At 41.9% G+C, this 21,287-nt stretch overlaps 1 protein-coding gene across 2 annotated transcripts in view; it reads right to left on the bottom strand.

Annotated features, from left to right (window-relative positions):
• The window catches only part of TRAPPC11 (trafficking protein particle complex subunit 11), a 1,974,021-nt gene that overhangs the window by 1,532,839 nt on the left and 419,895 nt on the right, over positions 1 to 21,287 (bottom strand). For both annotated transcript variants that reach the window (XM_069631477.1, XM_069631476.1), the window contains exons 12-14: positions 6,413 to 6,492; positions 6,253 to 6,334; positions 6,088 to 6,142 (exon numbers count right to left, since the gene is read on the bottom strand). In XM_069631477.1, coding sequence (XP_069487578.1) covers positions 6,088 to 6,142; positions 6,253 to 6,334; positions 6,413 to 6,492 — 217 coding nt within the window. The remainder of the gene's footprint in view (positions 1 to 6,087; positions 6,143 to 6,252; positions 6,335 to 6,412; positions 6,493 to 21,287) is intronic.

Here is a 21,287-nt window from a genome sequence, read left to right as displayed (position 1 = left end):
ATGAAACAGAAATCAGCGTCTCAGCACCTACGACTCTGGATCAATTTGATCAGGGGTCTATCGAGGTGCCCTGTTTAGCTACGCAAGGGAAAGTCCCGGTCCCACTTGAGCCTTTTATGCAAGAAAAGGGCCCTGCAGTGGTGGCACAAACAAGTTATGGGATCCCCAGTCCTTCCATTGGCCCGCTGTTTGGGAGCACCCAAACGGTGTCTAGCTCAACGAGCCCCATACGTTCTAACGAGAATGGAGGAAAGCCTACAAAAGACACCTCGCCTAAAAAGACGGATCTAAGACTCATTATGTCAACTGTAACCCTGGCCATGGCTCCTTTTTGCAAACTATATGAGTCAATAAACGACTCAATGAGAGATCATACCTCCATTATAGCGATGATGAATAGCCGTCTAATTTTTCTGGAAGGCTATATCAACGCACTGAACAATAAAATGGAAAAGGGCACCAAAGACGAGGAGTTCGGTCAGTCCTCAGCACAATCAACGAAAGGCCTCCAGGTGGATGCCAGTTCCCAGACCCTGGCCCCAAGTTCGCAATTTCAACTTGATGAACTAAGAACAACTGTCAGCTACGTGCCCCTGTGTGAGGGTCCGATACTGACCAAGCCACAGTCCATCAAGGCCAAGGGAAATGGAGCAATATGCGATGAACCGAATGAAATCACTATAGACCAGGGGTCTGTCCCGGACAGGAAAGCAAAGGAGGCTACTCTTGTAACGAAAGGTCATCTTACGACCCAAAAGCAAATGACTATTAAGTTCTTTTCTCCTCAACCGACTATTAATAAAGTACAATCGGCGAAAGACCAAGGCGAAAGGAACCGCGGGTCTGAGTCCCCCCTTAATTGCGAAACATCAAAATCAGTGGCTGAACGGGAAATTCGAAGTCTGAAGTCGGGGTCCAATGTACTAGATAGCGTTCCTGTAAATAAGGAATCTGAGCATGCGATAGATGAGAACTTACTGAATTGTAGTGTTTACACACTATCTGATGATCAGGAATCAACAAATAACTCTCGTCATATGGACAAGGAGCACTCGCCCTTTTGTACTTTGGAAAGTCGCTGTAAGAAGCTTCAAAAAAAGTGTAGCTGGGGGGGGGGGGTCCGTTGAAAGACAGTAGCCCCAAATGGCACCACACTAACTTCCAAGAAGCGGTAAGGGGAGAGCTCAATTCCGAAAATCCTCGCTCAAGACCGGGGGTTAGAAGAACCGACTCTCCTTTAAGATCAAGTTCCCCTTCTGTAACTAAATGGGTGCACGCCACCCGGGACAAATGGTTTTCGGAAAATTGACTTTCCCCAGCCACAAATACGAAAGATAAGCAAAAGCTGCACCTCTCTAAATCTGGTGAAAACAAAGGGCGAGGGTCAACGGCATATGCTTCTAAATCAAAACGAAACTTCAAAATCGAACAGTTGCCAAATAACAGAAACTACGTGATATTAAATAGAAGCTACCTGCTACAACTTCTTAAATGCGTACCATCGCTCAGAAAAGTCGAATCAAATGACCTTACCAGGGTCGAACCTTTTCACCAAGGAAAAATGGCATGCGCTTACTTGCACGTGCAAACGAACTGGGCCAAAGTGAGGATCTCCGAGGCGGCTGAACATCTATTAAAAATGGGCTTTGACCTGTTTGAATTGGAAGAGAGTGCTCTATTTACCCCCCCCAGGAAACCTTCAGAATCAATTAATCCAGTTACACCTCGTATCGCAGTTACGAAGAGTAACAAACCACAATTGCACTCAAGACCTGGCAAGGAGAGAGGATCCAGACAAACTTCTACACACAATGAACCAGCTTTACAGATTGCCTCCCCCCGGTCTTCTCTTTGGAATCCCAGTGGCAAAGAGGAGAGTCAGTGTCCCAAAATGGCCACAAAGATAGACGGAATTGCCCTTAAGGATCCTTTGGGTATAGGAAGATGTCCTCAGGGACCCAGGTGGAGAATCGGAAGGACCATACATCAACTACCGGGGGGCAAAGAGACCAGCACTCATGAACTTCAACAACAAGTTCCACCAGCGGAACAATGGGCATGGTTGCCCAACGCACTGACGATAAACAAGAACAAATAGCAATTCGCTGAGCGTCTGTCCGCACCACTTGCCTCTACACTACTAACTGGTAAACCAGATCTCTCCCTGGGGTCATGGAATACTGGTGGATTCCAGCATCTAACGAAACAAGGAGACCTAAACTTGGGGTGCTTAGATATCATCTGCTTGCAAGAAACTTGGATGATAGAACGCCCCTCCATAGACGGATACGACTTGACATTCGCTCCAGCTGTTAAAGGACCTTTTGGCCGACCGTCATCAGGCCTTATAACTGCAATTCGCTGTGGATCCGGCCTACACTTAAAGAATACTCTGAGAGCGACAACTCACTTATTGGCCACAGAAGTTATTTGGATTGAGGCAGAGGTGAAAAAGGGAACGCCCAAAACACAATCTTTAATCATCTTCAACGTATATTGGAATCCCGCGGTTATGACTGATTTACTCTTCATAGCACTGATTGAGGACTCAATCGATGAAGCACGAGTAGGGTGTCCTGAGGCCCTGCTGATCATCTGCGGAGATCTAAATGCCACCTGGTTACCACATGACTCAGCCGGTGACTTACCTCTTTTTTCGACCTTAAGAAGCAAACGTGGCGTGGCTTGGTTGTCGTTGATGTCATCTCGTGATCTGCTCTGTGCTGAGGATTTATTCCCCAGAGGTGAGAGGCCGCCCACCTGGGAAAGAGGTAACTCCTCAGCAGACCTTGACCACATCTTCGTAAGCAGGCTTTTGGCAGCGTTGACTACTTCGTTCGAGGTACGTAGGTCCTCGGCTAGCGACCATAACCTGCTTGTATTGGAATGGAAGACTACAAGGCCTGTGAACTCAGTTACGCCAGCACAAGTGGAGTTAAATACCCAGCAAAATCGTCTAAGACTCTCAGAATCCTCGATCTTAAAGATACAGGCTCAATATTTAGCAATTGAAAATGAGCACAACCTACTGAGTGACCCGCAATTACCAGACTATCAACCACTTCTGGTTCCATTTAGAGCTAAATTTGCTGGCCTCAGACAAAATAACGATTGTGCTAGACATCAATACAGCAAAGAACTGGTCCTAAAACGGAGATCAGTAAGGCGAGCCAGAAGAAAATTCGCTGTTTTTCCCTCACCTGAAAATCAGGCAACCTTGAATCAAGAAAAGAAATCTTACAAATCATGGCTCAAGTACCACCGTAGCAAACTTTACCAACAAGATGCCAAAGCCATGTTGAAGCTTGTGTGCGGCCACCACCCCCGAGAGTTCTGGGCACTCTTAAGATCCTCTTTGTCGCCCCACGAGATTCTACCATCTAACCCTATTGGGGAAATAACTTGGATAACATTCTATTCAAATCTGTTTAAAGCGCCAGCACCGTCAAGCCCCTTCGAACTTACTACAAAACTGGCACCATGGATAGATTTGAGCAGTGAATCTGAGATTCTCAAAATCCTGCATAGACTGAAACCATCGCGAGCACCCGGCCCGGACGGAATAACAAACCTTGACCTAAAGAAATATCCAAGTCAGTGGGCTGTGTTGATAAGTGAAAACTTCAAACGCTGCAAACAGGCAAGGCAAATTCCGTCTTCATGGACAACATCTATCATAGTCCCGATATTCAAAAAGGGCGGAAAAGAAGAACCAAAAAACTACCGTCCTATCGCACTTCTGGATACGGTCGGTAAGGTGTTTGGTTCTCTATTACTACAAACATTTCAGGACTGGGCGAGGGAGGCCGAATGCGCGGATCCGTTTCAAACGGGATTCACAAAAAACAGCGGTACAACCACTAACATCATGTTTCTCAGCGCACTCAAAAGTAGGGTGTTGGGAGGAGGCCCACGAGTGTTTTTAGTGTTCATAGATCTGGCGCAAGCGTTCGATCAAGTAAACCGTGAGCGCCTGTGGAGAAAACTGAGTCTTTGGAAATGCCCGGACGAACTCCTCCAACCGTTTTAAGCTTTACATCAAGAAACAAGGCTGCGAGTGAGACTAACCCAGGCTGGTTTGTTATCATCTGAAATCCCAGTTGATCGCGGAGTGAAACAGGGTTGCCCCCTTGCTCCGTCACTCTTCATTGCCTATGTCGGCGATTTCAAAGCCTCGGAGCAAACGATCCGCTCCTTTCCACCAACTATGGGCAAGTCGAAAACATCGAGACTACTCTATGCTGATGACCTAATCTTAATGGATTTGACTCCTATCGGTCTTCAGCGTCAACTTGACCATCTGGCGACATATAGTCAAACAAATGAACTATAAATACAGCCAAAACCAAGATCCTGATAATGGAAAAATACAAACGACCTAAGGAAAAACTTGCCTGGTACCTGGATAGGGTAGCACTGGAAAAAGTCGCAAATATCACATACTTGGGAGTAGCATTGGACTGCTCGAGTATAAACGCAACCCTCCAAAGCTGCTTAATGACCAAAGTAAAAAACCTAGCGGCTCAAGGCTGGGCTTTGGACAACAAGTTCGGTGGTTTTTCCCTGTTACCCTTGATTAAATTTTATAAGATGAAGGTGGTGCCAACCCTTACCTATGCTGCAGAAGCCCTGCCTCACACACCGACAAACTTGTGGCTGAAGCTAGAGGGTCTATTTTGGCGCACTGTTCTAGGCCTCCCCAAGTCAACATCGGCCCCTTTGATCAGAAGAGAGCTTGGCCTATTACCGTTGGAAGGGACCGTGGAAATTAAATCGATGATACTATATAGTAAGCTGTTGCTTTTGGACTGTCCTCATGTGCTAGCTATCGTACGCACTGAATTACTGACATCTTCCCCCTCTGTGCTAAAATCTTGGGAAATGGCTCGTAAAAAGAAGCTTGTGGAAATAAACTCTTCGGAGCAGGATCTCATCGGCAACTCGCTAAAAATAAAAAGGGAAATCAGTGAGCTCGACTGGATTGAAACCTTGAACATTGCATCTAAAGCAAAATCAGTCAGCCATTTGCCTTCCTATCAGAGCAAACTAAACATTGTTCCGAACTACTTGAGCAAGTTCCCAAATAAAGCTGCTAGAAACTTGTTCTTGAGAGCGCGTCTGAACCTACTGCCGACAAATGAGATCTTAAAACTCAGAGGACAAAGTAACTCGAACACGTGTCGTTTTTGTAAAAACGAGACACTCACTCGTAGAAACCATACGCCATCTCCTTTTAAATTGTCCAGGAAGCAGAGCCGTAGGTGAGAAATTTCTGCTACCACACCTTTCTGCATCATATATTAGGGAAGAAGAAATGTGGTGGACACGCCTGATGAGCGGAGAAAGAAATACCTGGACTATCGCTACTACACAGACTCTGAAGTTTATTCTATCCCTCTGAAAACTTAAGTTCTACTCAACATTCATTTTTTTTTTTTTCCTCAGCTTTCAGCGCTCAGCTCTACTCTTTGCTCTTCACTTCGTTTTGATTTCGATCTGTTGTAAAAATCATTAACTTGATTAAATCAACTAAAAAAAAAAAAAATATATTAATTTATTATTTTTAATTGCACAGTTGTTTTGACTAGTGCATTTTAGTATTTATAATATTAAAGATTGTAAAGATTAAAGTTTTTAATTGATATACAGAAGTCAAGAAGTTTCTTAGGGAACCCTGCTCAATACTTCTAATTGACACCCTGGACTGGGACAATCATTATTGTTGAATTACTACTTGCTGCTATAAGACTTGGTTAGGCCAGGTTGTCCTTAAGGTTATAGACTATAAGTGGGAAGGAGTGCTCTGCCTGTTTACGTGAATGAAATGTACTGAGCCGTGTTTGTAACATGGATCAAGTGACGCATTACATTGTATTTTAAGTTGTATTGTCGATCCTCTTTTATTCTCATGTGTATAATTTTGTTTGGATGTTATTATGTTTCTAATTTGTAAACGTTTTAGCACTATATACAAATCAAATAAATAAATACATCGAATTGCACTGAAGCAACTTTTGGGAATAAGAAAATCATTGGTAACCTGCATGTAAAAATAAAAGCCACATTAAAACACTAAGAAATACTTACTTCAGAGCTTTGGTGTAATCATTAGCATGGTAATACTCCTCTCCCATCTGAACCACTGCAAACAATGAAGTAAGATTACTAAACACACAGTTGCACATTCCAAAATAAGAGCAAGAAATTAACATGAAGGAATAGCAAGTGATGATGCAAGCCCCACAGACTCACTCAGATGGCTTTTCATCCTCGGACACTTGTACTTCTTGAACTGTGCCACTGCATTGCTCAACAGTGTAGTGATGATCAGCTCCTAGAAGAGAAGACTACGTTGATAGAGGTCGGCTCTGGGTATGATCAATCTTAGACTACTTTTCAATCAGAAGCTTACCGTGTGAAGCACTGATCTCTCTTTCAGCTGCAAAGCAAAAATGGCAGCCTTCTCCTTCTCAGGGTCCGACAGATCAAAACCTGGAAAGGATATGGAACACTCCATTAAGGGGAACTGAGACAAGCACTGAATTAGCTTTTCTTATAAAAGAGGTCATTTATGAGTTTTTGTCTGTACAATTAAGAAAATGTAGCTTCTAAGCGTGCTTTTCTGACATCAGGTTCTGTCTCTTTGGAGAAGGAATGTTAGTGTTCAGAGAGCTCTGCTTAACCTTTATGCTGCACAGAATGCCAAAGCTCCAACATTCTTCCTATGCAGCTCTCAAGTGGATTCTACACAATTCACTTGCCAATGTTATGCTGATATTGAGATCCTGAGCTGGTATGACATGTGGTGTAGTGTCCCTTGATAAGACTGCTGGACAAAGACAGTAGTTCTAATTGTGGCTTTCCCACTTGTATGATCCAGGGTAATCACACATCTTCCAATGTATGATTTAGCATATTTATCAAATCTGATAGTGCCTAGGAACAAGCTTAAAACCACAGCCCATTTTATAGACTTCATATCAAAAGATTGCAGTTTTGCATAGTATTAATCACTAGGGCAAAAATGGACATAATGCAAATACATAATCTTTCACTGCATTGACATTGTCCTTGTACAAAAATGCACTGCAACTATTAGATTTGCCACAGGGCACTATTAGCTTGAAAACGTGTGTTTGCAAGGGTGCAAAGACTGGTAAAATGGGCTCAAAAGTATAAATTAAACAATTGCAGATGTACAAGAATATTTTATGTTAAGCTCCATTATTTATTAAAAGTGACCAGGTGTGATGTGTTAAGAAATGAGGACAAAGTTGATTGATCTCTTTATTAATAAGAGTTTGCAAGATTGGGTTGAGTAAATTCCTATAGAGACTAGGGAAAGATTCTACAAACAAAAAAGGAGATTCCACATAAGCAGAGTCCATGAGAGTCCAACAGAATGTCGGGTAATCCAGTTCTTTTTGATCACAGTCCTCATATTTGCTTAACAAATCCCTAGCCTCTTCTGGACACCCTTCTCTAATAAAGGAATTCCACATGAAGTGGCCAACAGACGCCCAAATCCTATTCTTCGGAAGTCCTGTTAGCCCCCATGCCAACACTAAATTATATAAAAAGTTTCTAGGAGGCCGGGCAACACACATTTAAAATCCTGCCCGTATAAGGTCTCTTCTTTAAATGCTGCACACCAAAGGTACTCCAAGTTCGATGGATGGTCTCTTGGTTTCTTAGCAGTTTTTTTTTATTCAGACCTTGTGATTCTCTAAAGGTTTTTTCTTAGACCGGTCTCTTGCTTCTCTTGAGGTCCTTCTCTTCCGTTTCTCAGCGCTTTCTTTTGTTTCTTGGGAATGGGTATTTCTTCGCCCCTCTCATACATAGTTTGTTGGTTCTCATGTCAGTAGTCACCTCTTCAATATGTGATGAGGAGTTAACTGAGAGGGGCCTGCATCTGGGCTCTCCTTCATGCTTCAGTCTTTTTCCAAGATGGCGGATTCTCTCCTGCTTTTTATCTGATTGCCCACTGTCTCAAGCAGTATCACAACGGCCTTCAGTCAGGCAGACAGCTTGCCTTAATGCATCTAGCAAATGAGCTACCTTCGTCCATGTAGCCTTCTCCCTTCTGGACAAGGGATCATCATTCAACACAATTGCTTGAGTTCGGCCGACTCCACCTCAGGTTCTTCAGCCCCATTTATTTTATTTTTAATTTAGTATATATGGTTTACAATTTTACGTAAAATCTATTCAATTATACAAATCTCAATAAATTCAATATATCTATAAGAAAAGCTCAAATCTGACCGACAACAATAAAACATAAAATCAGTACAAAACAGTTCAATAGATATAAAATTATAATCCACTGATGTCAATAAAGATTTACAAAAAAGTAATATTCTTTTCACCTAATAGATCATAGATAATTCATATACATCTTACTGTTATTACCATTTATATTTGGTTGCTATTGAGAATATAGTGTATTAGAATGCACCTCTGAAGCATCATGCAAACATTTTCTAAATAGGTTTTCATTGGTTTTCTAATGTTTCTTTCAAACCCCAGCATTACATGTTTAAATGTTTACAAAACTCTGTTTTCATACATAAACATAATAATGTTCTTCCCTGGATTACCTTTCCTATGACCTAAATCCTCTAATGAACACAAAACTAAAAACGAAACCCCTCAAACATTGGTCTTTATCGCTATATCTCCTATGTGGAAGGTTTGAGAAATATTTTGGAACAGTACCATATTTCACAGTCTCCTGTTCTTTGCATAATAAAATAGTTTGTAATAGGTGTAACTGTCTTGCAGAGTGAGCGAGATCTGCAGCAGATAACCGCGGACAACAAGAACGAGTGGAGGGCTTTTTTCGCCAGAACCACGCTTCCTGGAGGAGGCGGAGCCGGGAGTGTCACGTGACCTTGCACGTGACCCAGCTGAGCGCTGAATACAGCGAGCCCACCGGCAAGCGGTGTGTAACTCTCTTGCAGAGTGAGCGAGATCTGCAGCAGATAACCGCGGACAACAAGAACGAGTGGAGGGCTTTTTTCGCCAGAACCACGCTTCCTGGAGGAGGCGGAGCCGGGAGTGTCACGTGACCTTGCACGTGACCCAGCTGAGCGCTGAATACAGCGAGCCCACCGGCAAGCGGTGTGTAACTGTCTTGCAGAGTGAGCGAGATCTGCAGCAGATAACCGCGGACAACAAGAACGAGTGGAGGGCTTTTTTCGCCAGAACCACGCTTCCTGGAGGAGGCGGAGCCGGGAGTGTCACGTGACCTTGCACGTGACCCAGCTGAGCGCTGAATACAGCGAGCCCACCGGCAAGCGGTGTGTAACTGTCTTGCAGAGTGAGCGAGATCTGCAGCAGATAACCGCGGACAACAAGAACGAGTGGAGGGCTTTTTTCGCCAGAACCACGCTTCCTGGAGGCGGCGGAGCCGGGAGTGTCACGTGACCTTGCACGTGACCCAGCTGAGCGCTGAATACAGCGAGCCCACCGGCAAGCGGTGTGTAACTGTCTTGCAGAGTGAGCGAGATCTGCAGCAGATAACCGTGGACAACAAGAACGAGTGGAGGGCTTTTTTCGCCAGAACCACGCTTCCTGGAGGAGGCGGAGCCGGGAGTGTCACGTGACCTTGCACGTGACCCAGCTGAGCGCTGAATACAGCGAGCCCACCGGCAAGCGGTGTGTAACTGTCTTGCAGAGTGAGCGAGATCTGCAGCAGATAACCGCGGACAACAAGAACGAGTGGAGGGCTTTTTTCGCCAGAACCACGCTTCCTGGAGGAGGCGGAGCCGGGAGTGTCACGTGACCTTGCACGTGACCCAGCTGAGCGCTGAATACAGCGAGCCCACCGGCAAGCGGTGTGTAACTGTCTTGCAGAGTGAGCGAGATCTGCAGCAGATAACCGCGGACAACAAGAACGAGTGGAGGGCTTTTTTCGCCAGAACCACGCTTCCTGGAGGAGGCGGAGCCGGGAGTATCACGTGACCTTGCACGTGACCCAGCTGAGCGCTGAATACAGCGAGTCCACCGCCCTTGCGGCGCTAAGCCCGACAGGTGCAAAGGGCGCTTGCTGTTTTGTGGCTGTTTGGTGCTTTGGGAGCCGCACTACTAAGGCCGACACTGCGGAGCACAGCAGGAAAGTGTCGACTGTGGCCCTTGGGAGCCCTAGGAGCGGGCCGGAGATGATGCCAGGAAGACCCGGAATCCCGCAGACCCGAGCGCAACTAAGGAAAGCCGAGCGGGATGAAATCACGATGGCCGGAAGAAAGACGCTGCTAGCCCACGGAAGAGCGGTAAGTGTGTTGGCTAACAGCGCAGAAAAGCCTTGCTATGATCTTAAGGGTCTGAGTCTGCCACCTCGCAAATCTTTTGATCAGAGAGTTAATGGTGCTAATAATACAAACACCATGCCCACAGAAGGATCACTAGACTCAGCATCAAAAACAGCAGAGCATGCGATTGATTGCCTAGAGGCTACCCCGTGCACCCCATACCGCAGCCCCCGCGATAGATTGGAGCAATTGGACGCGCAAATGAACACGCAGGTCCTAGAAAGAGAAGCGGCCAAAGGGGGGGAGCATGGGATATGCCCAATTATAGAAAGAGAAGAGCAGCTGGAGTATCAGACCCTGAATGAGGTCTTGGAGGCACAATGTAACACAAGAGATAACCTCTGTACCCTTGATCAAGCCAACGCGAGTGCTCTCATAGAGAGGGCCTCCAACAAAAGTAGAGTTGTTATGCACTCCAATGGCCCCCTAATCAAAGAGATAAGTATGCCAAATTCAAATCCTGATCGAGCGAATCCGCACATTGAAATCTGCTCGCTGAAAATACTAGCATGGAAGAATGTCGAGGAGATAATAAGAAAAGATATGGAGAAAGTAAAAAGCATCTCAGTATTAAATGGGTCCGGACCTCCAAATTTGGCATCAATGAGGCTCCAAAAGCGACGGGAAACCTCTAAAGAAAGCCCCACAAAGGAATCACCACCTGATAAAAGTAAATTGGTCAAAAATTTGGAGACAAGGGAAAAGCCAGGGCAACCCATAATGATGAACAGTCAACAAGAACAAGAGCGATGGTTACCAGATGAAATGAGTGATGCTATTTCGGAGGCCGAGGAAGGCATGATAAGTCGGAGACCGTGTGACTTCATCAAAGTAAGAAATCCACTCGAAGAAGATATATGGAAGCCGGCAGAGGAAATTTCCTCCATGGCCAATAAGGAGGAAGACCCCCACCAACGACCTCGACGAAGCTCCATAGCTATTGCAGATCAGTTGATCAGAGATTTAACCCGATTAAATGCCAAAATGGCGGCCCCCAGTGCGAGCCGCCAACAAAATATTCAACAGCAAGGAAACATCTCAAACCGAACGGCTCCCGAAGAGAGCGGTAAGGACCCCGGAAGAATGGAGGACTCAAATTTGTATCTGAGACAGATAGAGAAACGAAGGACTGAAGTACATTCAAGGCATTACTTCCACACACATAGCTCGGACTCCGACCTCCACCAATCACAAAAACATAAAAATGGAAAAAGAGACATAGGAAATCACGATACAAATGTTTCTGTAAATATATCAAGGAACATCAGAAGGTCCGGGTCGTGGTCATCTACAATACCTACAAGAAACACCGAGACCGAAACAGAAAAAGAGGAAGTCGAACAGGTTGAACATAACCTGACCAAACTACCGCAAAGGAAAATAAGGACTAGGACCTTAACATCGAAAGCCATGATCGAAAAAGTGGTGAATGAATTACGACCAATTATGATGTCAGCAACGACAATAGCAACAACGCCGTTAACAAAGCTCTATGAGCAACTAAATGAAACATGCAAAGACCAGAACACACTGATCGCGCTGCTAAATACGAAAATTATTAAAATGGAAGGGGATATTTTGGAAATGACTCTACAAAACCAAATGTCATCTCGTGGATATGAACACGCGACAAACACACTGAAAGACGCCCTGAAAAATAACGCCGAGGACAAACGGTTATTTGCAGAGGTAGCCAAACACGCGCTACTATCCTTGAATAAAGAGCTGGAGAAAAGGTATATTCAAACCAAAAGACCCGATCAGTGCCCGGATCAGTGTGAAATGATACCGGAAGAACAAGATTCCCTAATCCAGTTAGTCCCAACGAACAAGCTCCTCCCATTAAAGCAAATAAGAGTAGAGGACAGAAATGAGGTTGGAACAAACAAAAAATCAATTCCAAAGAAACATGACGTGATTAACGCAAATCAAGTGGGGAAAGAACATGATCACCAACACAAAGACAACGTGCAAGATCCAAAGACTACAGGATCCGGAACCAAAGAGATGGAGAATAGGGGGCCATCTGGCAGAGTCTCTGGCAAGGCCAAAAAAAGTGAGGACATACGAATATGCGAGCTGGAGGTAATAGTCGACTCCTCAACCTCCGAAAATATCAGTAATGTGAGGGCCAGATTGGACGATAAAACAGAGGATTCTCGAACACGAGAGCCAGTGGTGCCACTAACTACTGAAAATAGCAACAATGAACGTGAAGACAATAGGATGAGAGGCGTGAAACCAACACAGCCAACACTTAGAAATAAGAGCCCTGATAAAGACTGGTATGAGATATTTGAAAAACATCCATCAACCAATCCAAAGAATAGTGGAAACGGGTTAATAAATGGTAATAACAAACAAGGGAAATGTAAAAGGAAAACAAAAAACTTGTCGGCCCCAAAGAATAAGAATGCCAAAAACACAGCAAACTTTTTTAGAAATATCAAGGCCCTAAACGTGACAATAAATAACACAGAGTTGACCAAAGAGGAGGCCAAAAAACTCGCGGCGAGTGATCCAAATACTGGACAAAATCAAAATAAGGAGCAAGAAATGCCTAGCCAAAACGGTAATGCCTTAATAGAACTCAATCAAGTTGAGGAAGATGAAGATCTGATGAATATGTCAGTATACAGCACTCATGATGATATAGACGATGAGTCGGGAAGTTTGATAGAGGTGACCAACAAAAAGAAGGATGGGGTGAGACATAAGGATCCTACGAGAGAGAGGGTGTCAGAGCGTACAAACAATGAACCGATAAACAGGAGAGTGATACGCCTGATTTGCCCATCGGAAAAGATGGAGGGTGTGCTGGTCGAAACAAGTGAGGACGATACCTGGGCAAAAAAACCATTTTACACCATGGAAGAAAAATTAAAAATTAGTCTATTGAAAAACAAACTAGCCCTGGAGAAACAGAGGATGCAGACTACCTTAGAAGTAAAAGCGGGCTCAAATTACCCAGAAGTGGAACCATCAACAGACAGAATGCCAAAGCCCACTAAAATAATGAATGAAAAGAGCGAAGGAAATGAGAGAACCAAAGAAGACTCGAGAACCCGAAATAAGCAGGAGAAGTATAACTCAAAGGAGGGCCAACTAAAGTTCAGGGTCCTGATTGAAAAGATTGTACAAAATAAGAATGATACATCGCCGAATAGGAATACAATACTACAATTGTTTCAAACAATACCGGTATTACGAGTAATCCGAAGTATCGAATTAAGCAGAGTCGAAATGATAAAAGAATATGGGCGTGTAAGTACCTTGTTACACATTGACTCAAGGAAGACCACAGTTCTGATTATGATGTGTGAAAGGCAAATAATGGAAGCAGGATACCAAATCTATGAGGTAGATAATCTACTAGCCCCAAACCAGTGCTCACAGAAGGAAAACCAACAGCAGCATGCCGAGCAGCACGAAAGGCAGGGGAGTGCGGAAAAAGGCACTGAAGTCGGTGATGATTGTAGAAAATTGAGGGATTTGATAGTCGACCCAAAAGGCCTAAAAATCGAAATAACAGTGCCGAATATACCCGCCACGGAAGATCTAACCCAGCAAGCTCAGAACGGAAATAACCCTAAACCGGAAATAGATGCAGCCGAATGGGCATGGATAGCTAAAGCCATAAATAACCAACCACGAAGCTAATGCCAAAGGGACAAAAACATCATAACATGGGCAACTTGGAATACCAGAGGATTCGCACATCTTGCCAACAGTTCCAACGAACTGCTGAGGAACTGCGATATCGTATGTCTCCAAGAGACATGGCTAGCCAGTTGCCCGTGCATAGAAGGTTTTGAGGTGGCAATGAATCCGGCCATAATAAAAAAAAAGGGAAGACCCATGTCGGGTCAACTAATTTTGGTGAAACACAAGAGCGGGTTTGTGATAAAGGAGTCCATGAATCTGTCAAACTATATACAATATGCAAAGGTCGAGGCCAATGATTTTGAGGACACACAAAAAATCATAAGGATACATATTTACAACATCTACTGGAACAATCAAGAAGCTAAACAAGAGAATTTAATGGACGACCTGTTGGACGCCATTGATCACTTGAAATCAAAAGAGAGGGATGCAAAGATAGTGATATGTGGAGACTTGAATTTGAAATTAATAGAAATCGTTAACAAACCCAAATCGAAAAAAGAACGATCAGTAAAGGAAAGGAGGAAGGAACAAACGTGGCTCGAAGAGATGGACGATCGCGCTATGATAATGATGAATGGAAACACAATGGGCGATATACCGGCAGTAGAGACATGGGAGAGAGGTAATCAGAGGTCAATCATAGATTATTTTTTCGTGACAGAAAACATCGCTGCAGAAATGTCCTCTATGAAAGTGATAAAATCGACACAGAGTGACCACAACCTTGTCTCACTGATGTGGAGCCAACCCACTCATAAGAAAACCTCACAGAAGCACCAACAATATGAAGTGGAACCCGGAAGAACAAGGCTGAGAATGACGGCCACGGAAATAGAATCACTTGCAGAGGCCATAAAGCCTGATTCATGCTATTTGAAGACCTCAACAACAGAGTACAGTGAATTTATGGAAATCTACAGGGTGAATGTTAAAGGTCCGAAGAAACTACAGTACAAAAAGCATGTACACGATAAAGAATTAGCAGAAAAAAAAAGAACCCTAAGGAAAAACTGTAGAAAGCTAAAGCAAACAAATGACACGAAATATAAGCTAAAGACAAGTCTGTTAAAAAACAACTATAGGTCATGGGTGAGGTTGCATAGGGCCAAATTAGAGCAAAATGATGCGGAAGCCATGCTGAAGTCATTGAGGCAGCGAAATTCCAGAGGATTCTGGTCTCTGCTAAATGAAGTAGAAAATCCCCAGAAAGCAATAATGAAGAACATGGTGACAGAAAGTGAATGGGAGAAGCACTACACATCCCTGTTCGAGAAACAACTTAAAAAAGAAACACCGGTTTTTCCGGAAATACAACCATGGGATCTAAGCTTCAAACGCATAGATATAGTAACCTGCATTAAAAAATGTAGTGATTCAAGAGCAGCAGGACCTGATGGCTTATCAAATTTGATGCTGAAACAAAACATCGACGAATGGGCCGCGTTCTGCGAAAGACTTTTCCAAAACATCACAAAAGAGGTCAGAATCCCTGCATCATGGAAAGAAGGCATCATAGTGCCGATATTCAAGAAAGGATGTCGCCTGAAACCAACAAACTACAGGCCAATTGCCCTGTTAGACGTACTGGGGAAGATCTTTGCAACTATGCTCTTACAGAAACTGAATACATGGCTAAAAGAAAGTAAGTCAATTGATGTCCGACAAGCTGGCTTTGTAAAGGGCGTGGGATGCAACTTAAATCTGCTAATATTGAACTTAGTAAAAATGGAAGCAATAAGATCAGGCCAGAAAGTGTATTTAGCTCTGATTGATCTGGCTCATGCTTTTGACGGGGTAGACAGAGAAACGCTATGGCAAAATCTGAAAGATCGAGGCTGCCCATTGAGCCTTATCCTGGCCATAAAAGAATTATATTCGCAAACATCTGTAAAAATTCGATTGGATGACCAGGGAAATCACTCAAAATCAATACCAACGGCCAGAGGGATAAAACAGGGCTGTCCACTGGGCGCTACTCTATTCAACTTTTATATATCAGAAGTGGGTAGGGTGTTTGAGGAAGTTCGAAGCACGCCCCCCACGATAAATGGTAACAAACTGAGTTGGCTCCTCTACGCAGACGATATGGTAATTCTAGACCTTACACCTATAGGGCTGCAACGGAAATTAACAGCATTTAAAGAATATACAATAAAAATGGGCTTGGAGGTCAATGCAGAGAAATCCGAGATCCTGACCCTAGAAAATCTAAAGGGTCCCTCATCAAGAAAATGCCAATTCCAATGGTCACTCGGAAATGAGAAACTTAAAAAAGCAAAATGCAGCAGATACCTAGGGGTGTACATCAACTCAAGTCTGCGAGATGAACCTGTGGTAGTTAAGACCCTGAGTAAATGTAAACAGCTGACAGCACAAGCCCGGGTAATCCATAACAAATACGGAAAATTCTCATACAAGCCAGTGATCAACTTCTATAAAAGTAAGGTAATTCCAGCACTAATCTTCGGTGCAGAATGTATGTTTGGATGCTCCAGTGAGATCTGGGCAAGATGTGAGGGGCAATTTTGGAAAAAGATTCTGCAAATACCCCAAAGTTACCCGACCGCATGTGTAATCTATGAAGTTGGTGTAACAACGCTAGATGCGAAGATCACATGGAACATGCTAAACCTGTACAGGAAAACAATTGAAAATTGTGTCCCCCAATTCGAAATCTTGGCAGAACGGAATAGTTTACAGGTCCACCCGATCCTCCAGCAATGGAGAACAAACTGTAAAAGGATTCTGAAAGAGATAGAAGTAGACGAGAAACAGCTTGTCAACAACCCAAATGGAGTGAAAAAAAAACTAATGGATCTTGACTGGATCAAAACAACAGAAAAAAGAAATTCCCATAAATACATGAAGAACCATCCCGGAGAAGCAAAAGGGAGAATGCAGCTAACACAATACCTTGAACTGTTTCCATGCAAAGATCTAAGGAGGGCATATCTGCGATTCAGACTGAATTTATATGAAACTAAAGAAGCCCAAATCTACAACAGGAAATGGCCAAATGAAGAGACAACATGCCGTTCTGTCGAATAGAGTCAGAATCATTAAAACATTTGATACTTTATTGCAGCGAACTTAAGGAATTAAGAACAAAATACCTGGCAACAGAAAGAAAATTAGTCTCCACGTATAGTGACGAAGAATGGTGGGGAAGGCTACACTGCAGTAACAACAAAAAACTGGCGGTGGCACTCACACTGCTCTTGAAACAAATAGAAATCATGTGGGGGAAAATGGAGGACCAAACTCAGACATAATTTGTATACAAAAGAACCTCGGAGTATGGACTCTCCAAGAAACTGCGGCGCCGTCCAAATGCCTGATAAATGAGACATTGAGAAATGAAAATGAAGCATTAGAAATAGAGAAATTTTAAGGGAAAACTCGAGCCCCGGAAAGAGCTGAGGGAGTAATTGGACATTGCATATTGTAGAATATATAAGTTTTGATATAAAAAGATTTTCTAAAGTTTGTACAAACTAAATGAAAATAAAAAAAAAAAAAAAAAAAAAAAAAAAATAGTTTATCGTGGACTTTACCTGGATTATAAAATAACTTGTCACAAAATTAATACATTTCTTCCAAACAAAGTATTACATATTCTTACAAAATCCAAAAAAATAGAATACAACCCATTCTTTAAAATCTCATTAAGAGCTTTGTATAAAGTCCCTTTAACCAGCTTTAACATGCTATGTAAAATCATCAATGTCCTTAATATAACCATTGAATAGATTGATTGTAAACATAATTACCTTGTAATTAAAGTAATGGGTAAAGAAGAGGGTACAATTACAATTATTTTCCAAATACACCCATCAAGTCTATTTCCTTGGAAGCATAAGGGGTGTATCGGTCACTTTTATTTCTTAAAAATAGGCAACTACATCCAAAAAATAAAAATAAGGAGCAGAAATGCTTCCAACAAAAAACAGGAAACTGACACATGCAAGCTTGTGCCCTTGCTTTTACCCACACAGCTAGCTCCATGGATATGTTTCGACCAGTAGTATGCATAATGCATGAGCAAGAAACTATTATTACTGCCTGATCTGAAGAGGTACAAATGTATCTTTTAATGTGCATGGATAACGCTGCAAAGAAGTATTCAGTGCAAAAACCTTTCCGATTTACAATGCAATTATTTGTACTCGCTTATAAAATACTCCCATTGAGAATGGGGCTTACTTTTGTACTCCCTAAAAATTCATTTTACTCCCAACTTTAAAAAACAGGGAATAAAATACTCCCACTTCAAAATGTTATCTCGAGCACTGTTACAACTGTCTACAACTTCCTCCATTTGGGCTAATAATGGTGTCAATTTATTACATAGCCTAAATAATATCAATGCAGGACTAAATGTACTATGAACTGGATAACCCAAAATAGGACAATTGGCCTACAATCGTTAATAACGTTTCTTCAAAATACCAATTATGGCTTACTATTATTTTGTTAATAATCATAATTGTAGTTTTATTAACATTGACCTTTAGATAATTATCAAGTACGTAGATATTCAGTTGGTTCAGAGAATGCTGGAGACCTACCTATCTGCAAGGGAACAAGTCAATATCATCTGCAAAGGCTAGCAACCCAAAATGCTGGTGACCTATTTTGGGAGAACAGTTTGAATTTTCCCTATTTATTCTATCAGGTCTGAAATATATAATTTAAAAAGTCAGGGAGACAAGACGCATCCCTGTCGCAAACCTACACTTGCATCTATTTCAATGGAAAGAGCTCCTCTAAAATGTAGCCATACTTGAAAAACCTTATGTGAATAAAATTGAATTAACATTTGTAATAATCCCTCTGGCATCTCCCATTTTCATAATTTGTTCCATAATTTGTGCCCATAAATACAATCAAAAGTGGTACTCAATTCAATTCAATATAAGCAGCATACAAGAAAGGATTCCAATTACTTCAACCTCTAGCAAAAATCAGCTTTAAAAAAAAAACATTTCCTAAATCTGGTTTGAAAGATGGACACTCTGTTTCTAATATCCATTCCTACCAATCAGCTAAAACCAGAGAAGCACATATTTTTCTTGTAGGATTCCAGTAGAGCAATAGGCCGATAATTTCCAGGATTAGCATGGTCTCCCTTTTCATAGATTGGAGCCACATAGCTCTTAAATTATGTATCAGGTCAACTACTTTCCTTACTAATTTTACCAAACAACGGAGCAAGTACATCTGACCACTAGGATGGATTTCCTTTTAATTTAATTTTCATTGATCATGCCACGTCTGGACAGCAACAGTTAAGGACTTAATACCAAATAGCTCCCCAATGTTAGTTTTTAACAGGTTTTCAGTATTTATTAATCAATAAACTTGGTCAGTTTTCCCATTTTAAACTAACTGCTGTAATTCACAATCAGTGTACCATGCCCTTAAAACAAAGTACAAGGAATTAGCAATCCTTATCAAAAGAGACACAAAAATGTCACCCCATGTGCCTTTTTGTTGTTTTTTTCTGGAAAATTGTATATCCGTCTTAACTAGTTGGTATTTATAACTAGACTTTCTGCAGTAAAAAACGTTGGTAATGTAGAATGTTCATTGTATCAGAGCAGACATTTAATAAGCCTTTAATTCATCGGTTGCACTAAGAATTAATACTTATCTCATTGCTATTTCGTTTTTATAATTTCACTGATTCTTCGTTGCATCTTCCAATAAATTCAGAAGCCAAAACAAATAGTTTTTCCCTTTGAGGCCCTCTCTGACTTCTCCTTAGATGGATTAATCTATCGCCATTAAGGCTCAGTGTACACATTAGAGCATCTTTTTGAGAATCATGTGTAGTGTGGTTCATTCCCTTCCTGACAATTTATCAGCTCACTAGGCATTCTCGAATGACACTACTTCCTTATGAGGATATACATCATTCCAAAAGGTTAGGAAGGTGTCAATTTCACTAATAATCAAATTATATATGATTTTAGAGTTCAAGTGTACAACAACAAAATATCCTCCCTTTGGATCTATGAATTCAACAAGGTGTAGGTCTCTAGAGACAAGGGCTCTCAACCACAGGGTCGTGGTGAACAGCCGCAGCAGTGATGTTCTATTTAATAATAGTTTACCTTGGTCTACAAAAATCTGCTCAAAACAAATTAGTTTATTTGTATCTGACTTGTGTTCTCCTTTGGACAGTTGTAGAAGTTGACCAACTTTCAAACCAACATTCACTTTATTGATTTTAGTTTGACTCTTAATTGCATAATTTGAAGAAATCTTTGAATTATTCATTCTTGAGCTCAATGGAGTACTGCAACCTCTATATGATCCCTATTAGTGCATAAGTCAACTTGCGAAATTGATCTTTCAACTTTTGATCTATCATTCATAGATTGATTACCTTTAATATTCGGATGCTCAGTTAGCTTTTCTTTTATCACCACTTTAGGATTTAATTGGAAGCAAAATTAAGTTCCCTTTAGGTTCCCATACTTCTCATTTGAGATTGTTTCTTTGTGTTCCGTCTATTGTTCTTGTTAGCTTTGTCATAGAGACTCGCCTTTCTTCACTTGTAGCTTTAGATTCAACCGGGATAACCATTATAGAGTTTGTTTCGACATTAAGGCTCCTTAAAATTGAGTGGAAACCTCTAGATTTAGCCCTTCGTATCTACATTGAATTCTTTGAGGGCTTGACCTTAGAAGCTTTCTTTGTTCTCTTCTTCAGTACAGGTACATATTTGGGGATTTGTCTCTTGTATCAACCTGTGGCATATCTGATAGAACAACCTGGACGTATTGAAAAATTGTAAAATCAACATATTTCATCAGTGATATTGACCAGATATGGCCCTTCCATTGCTGGACTAATGAAGGATCCCACCTCCAAGCCAATCCGATGATTCACAGCCATGTGTGATTTGTTTTGCTGTTTATAAAAAAAACTGTTCTTAAAATGGCTGTCTGCATTTTAACTCCGTATTTTATGATATCATAAAGCTTTCCCAAAGATTGTAAGACTAAGTGTATAGGGGCCATAGAATTAATTTACTCTGTCAAATTAGAATTGATCATGGATGAATCGAAGTCCATTCTTGATGTAGGTCCATTATTTATACTTCCTGTCTCGGAATTACACTCTGTTGGTGCCTCCTTTCCATATAGTCTGTTGCGAGTGCAAAGATTTAACATCATACCATTTATGAGTATTTGACAATGACCTGAACTCACGTTCTGCTGACTCTTTTTCCAGGCTATTAAATAATTGTAAAAAATGAGTCTTCTATATCTTTACGATCTCTCCCAGTGCGTGCGG

Source organism: Ambystoma mexicanum, chromosome 6q, assembly GCF_040938575.1.
Source record: "Ambystoma mexicanum isolate Mex_15411 chromosome 6q, UKY_AmexF1_1, whole genome shotgun sequence".
Taxonomy (NCBI): Eukaryota; Metazoa; Chordata; class Amphibia; order Caudata; family Ambystomatidae; genus Ambystoma; species Ambystoma mexicanum.
Note: the sequence above shows the minus strand (reverse complement) of the source record. Positions and strands in the feature narration are given on the sequence as shown.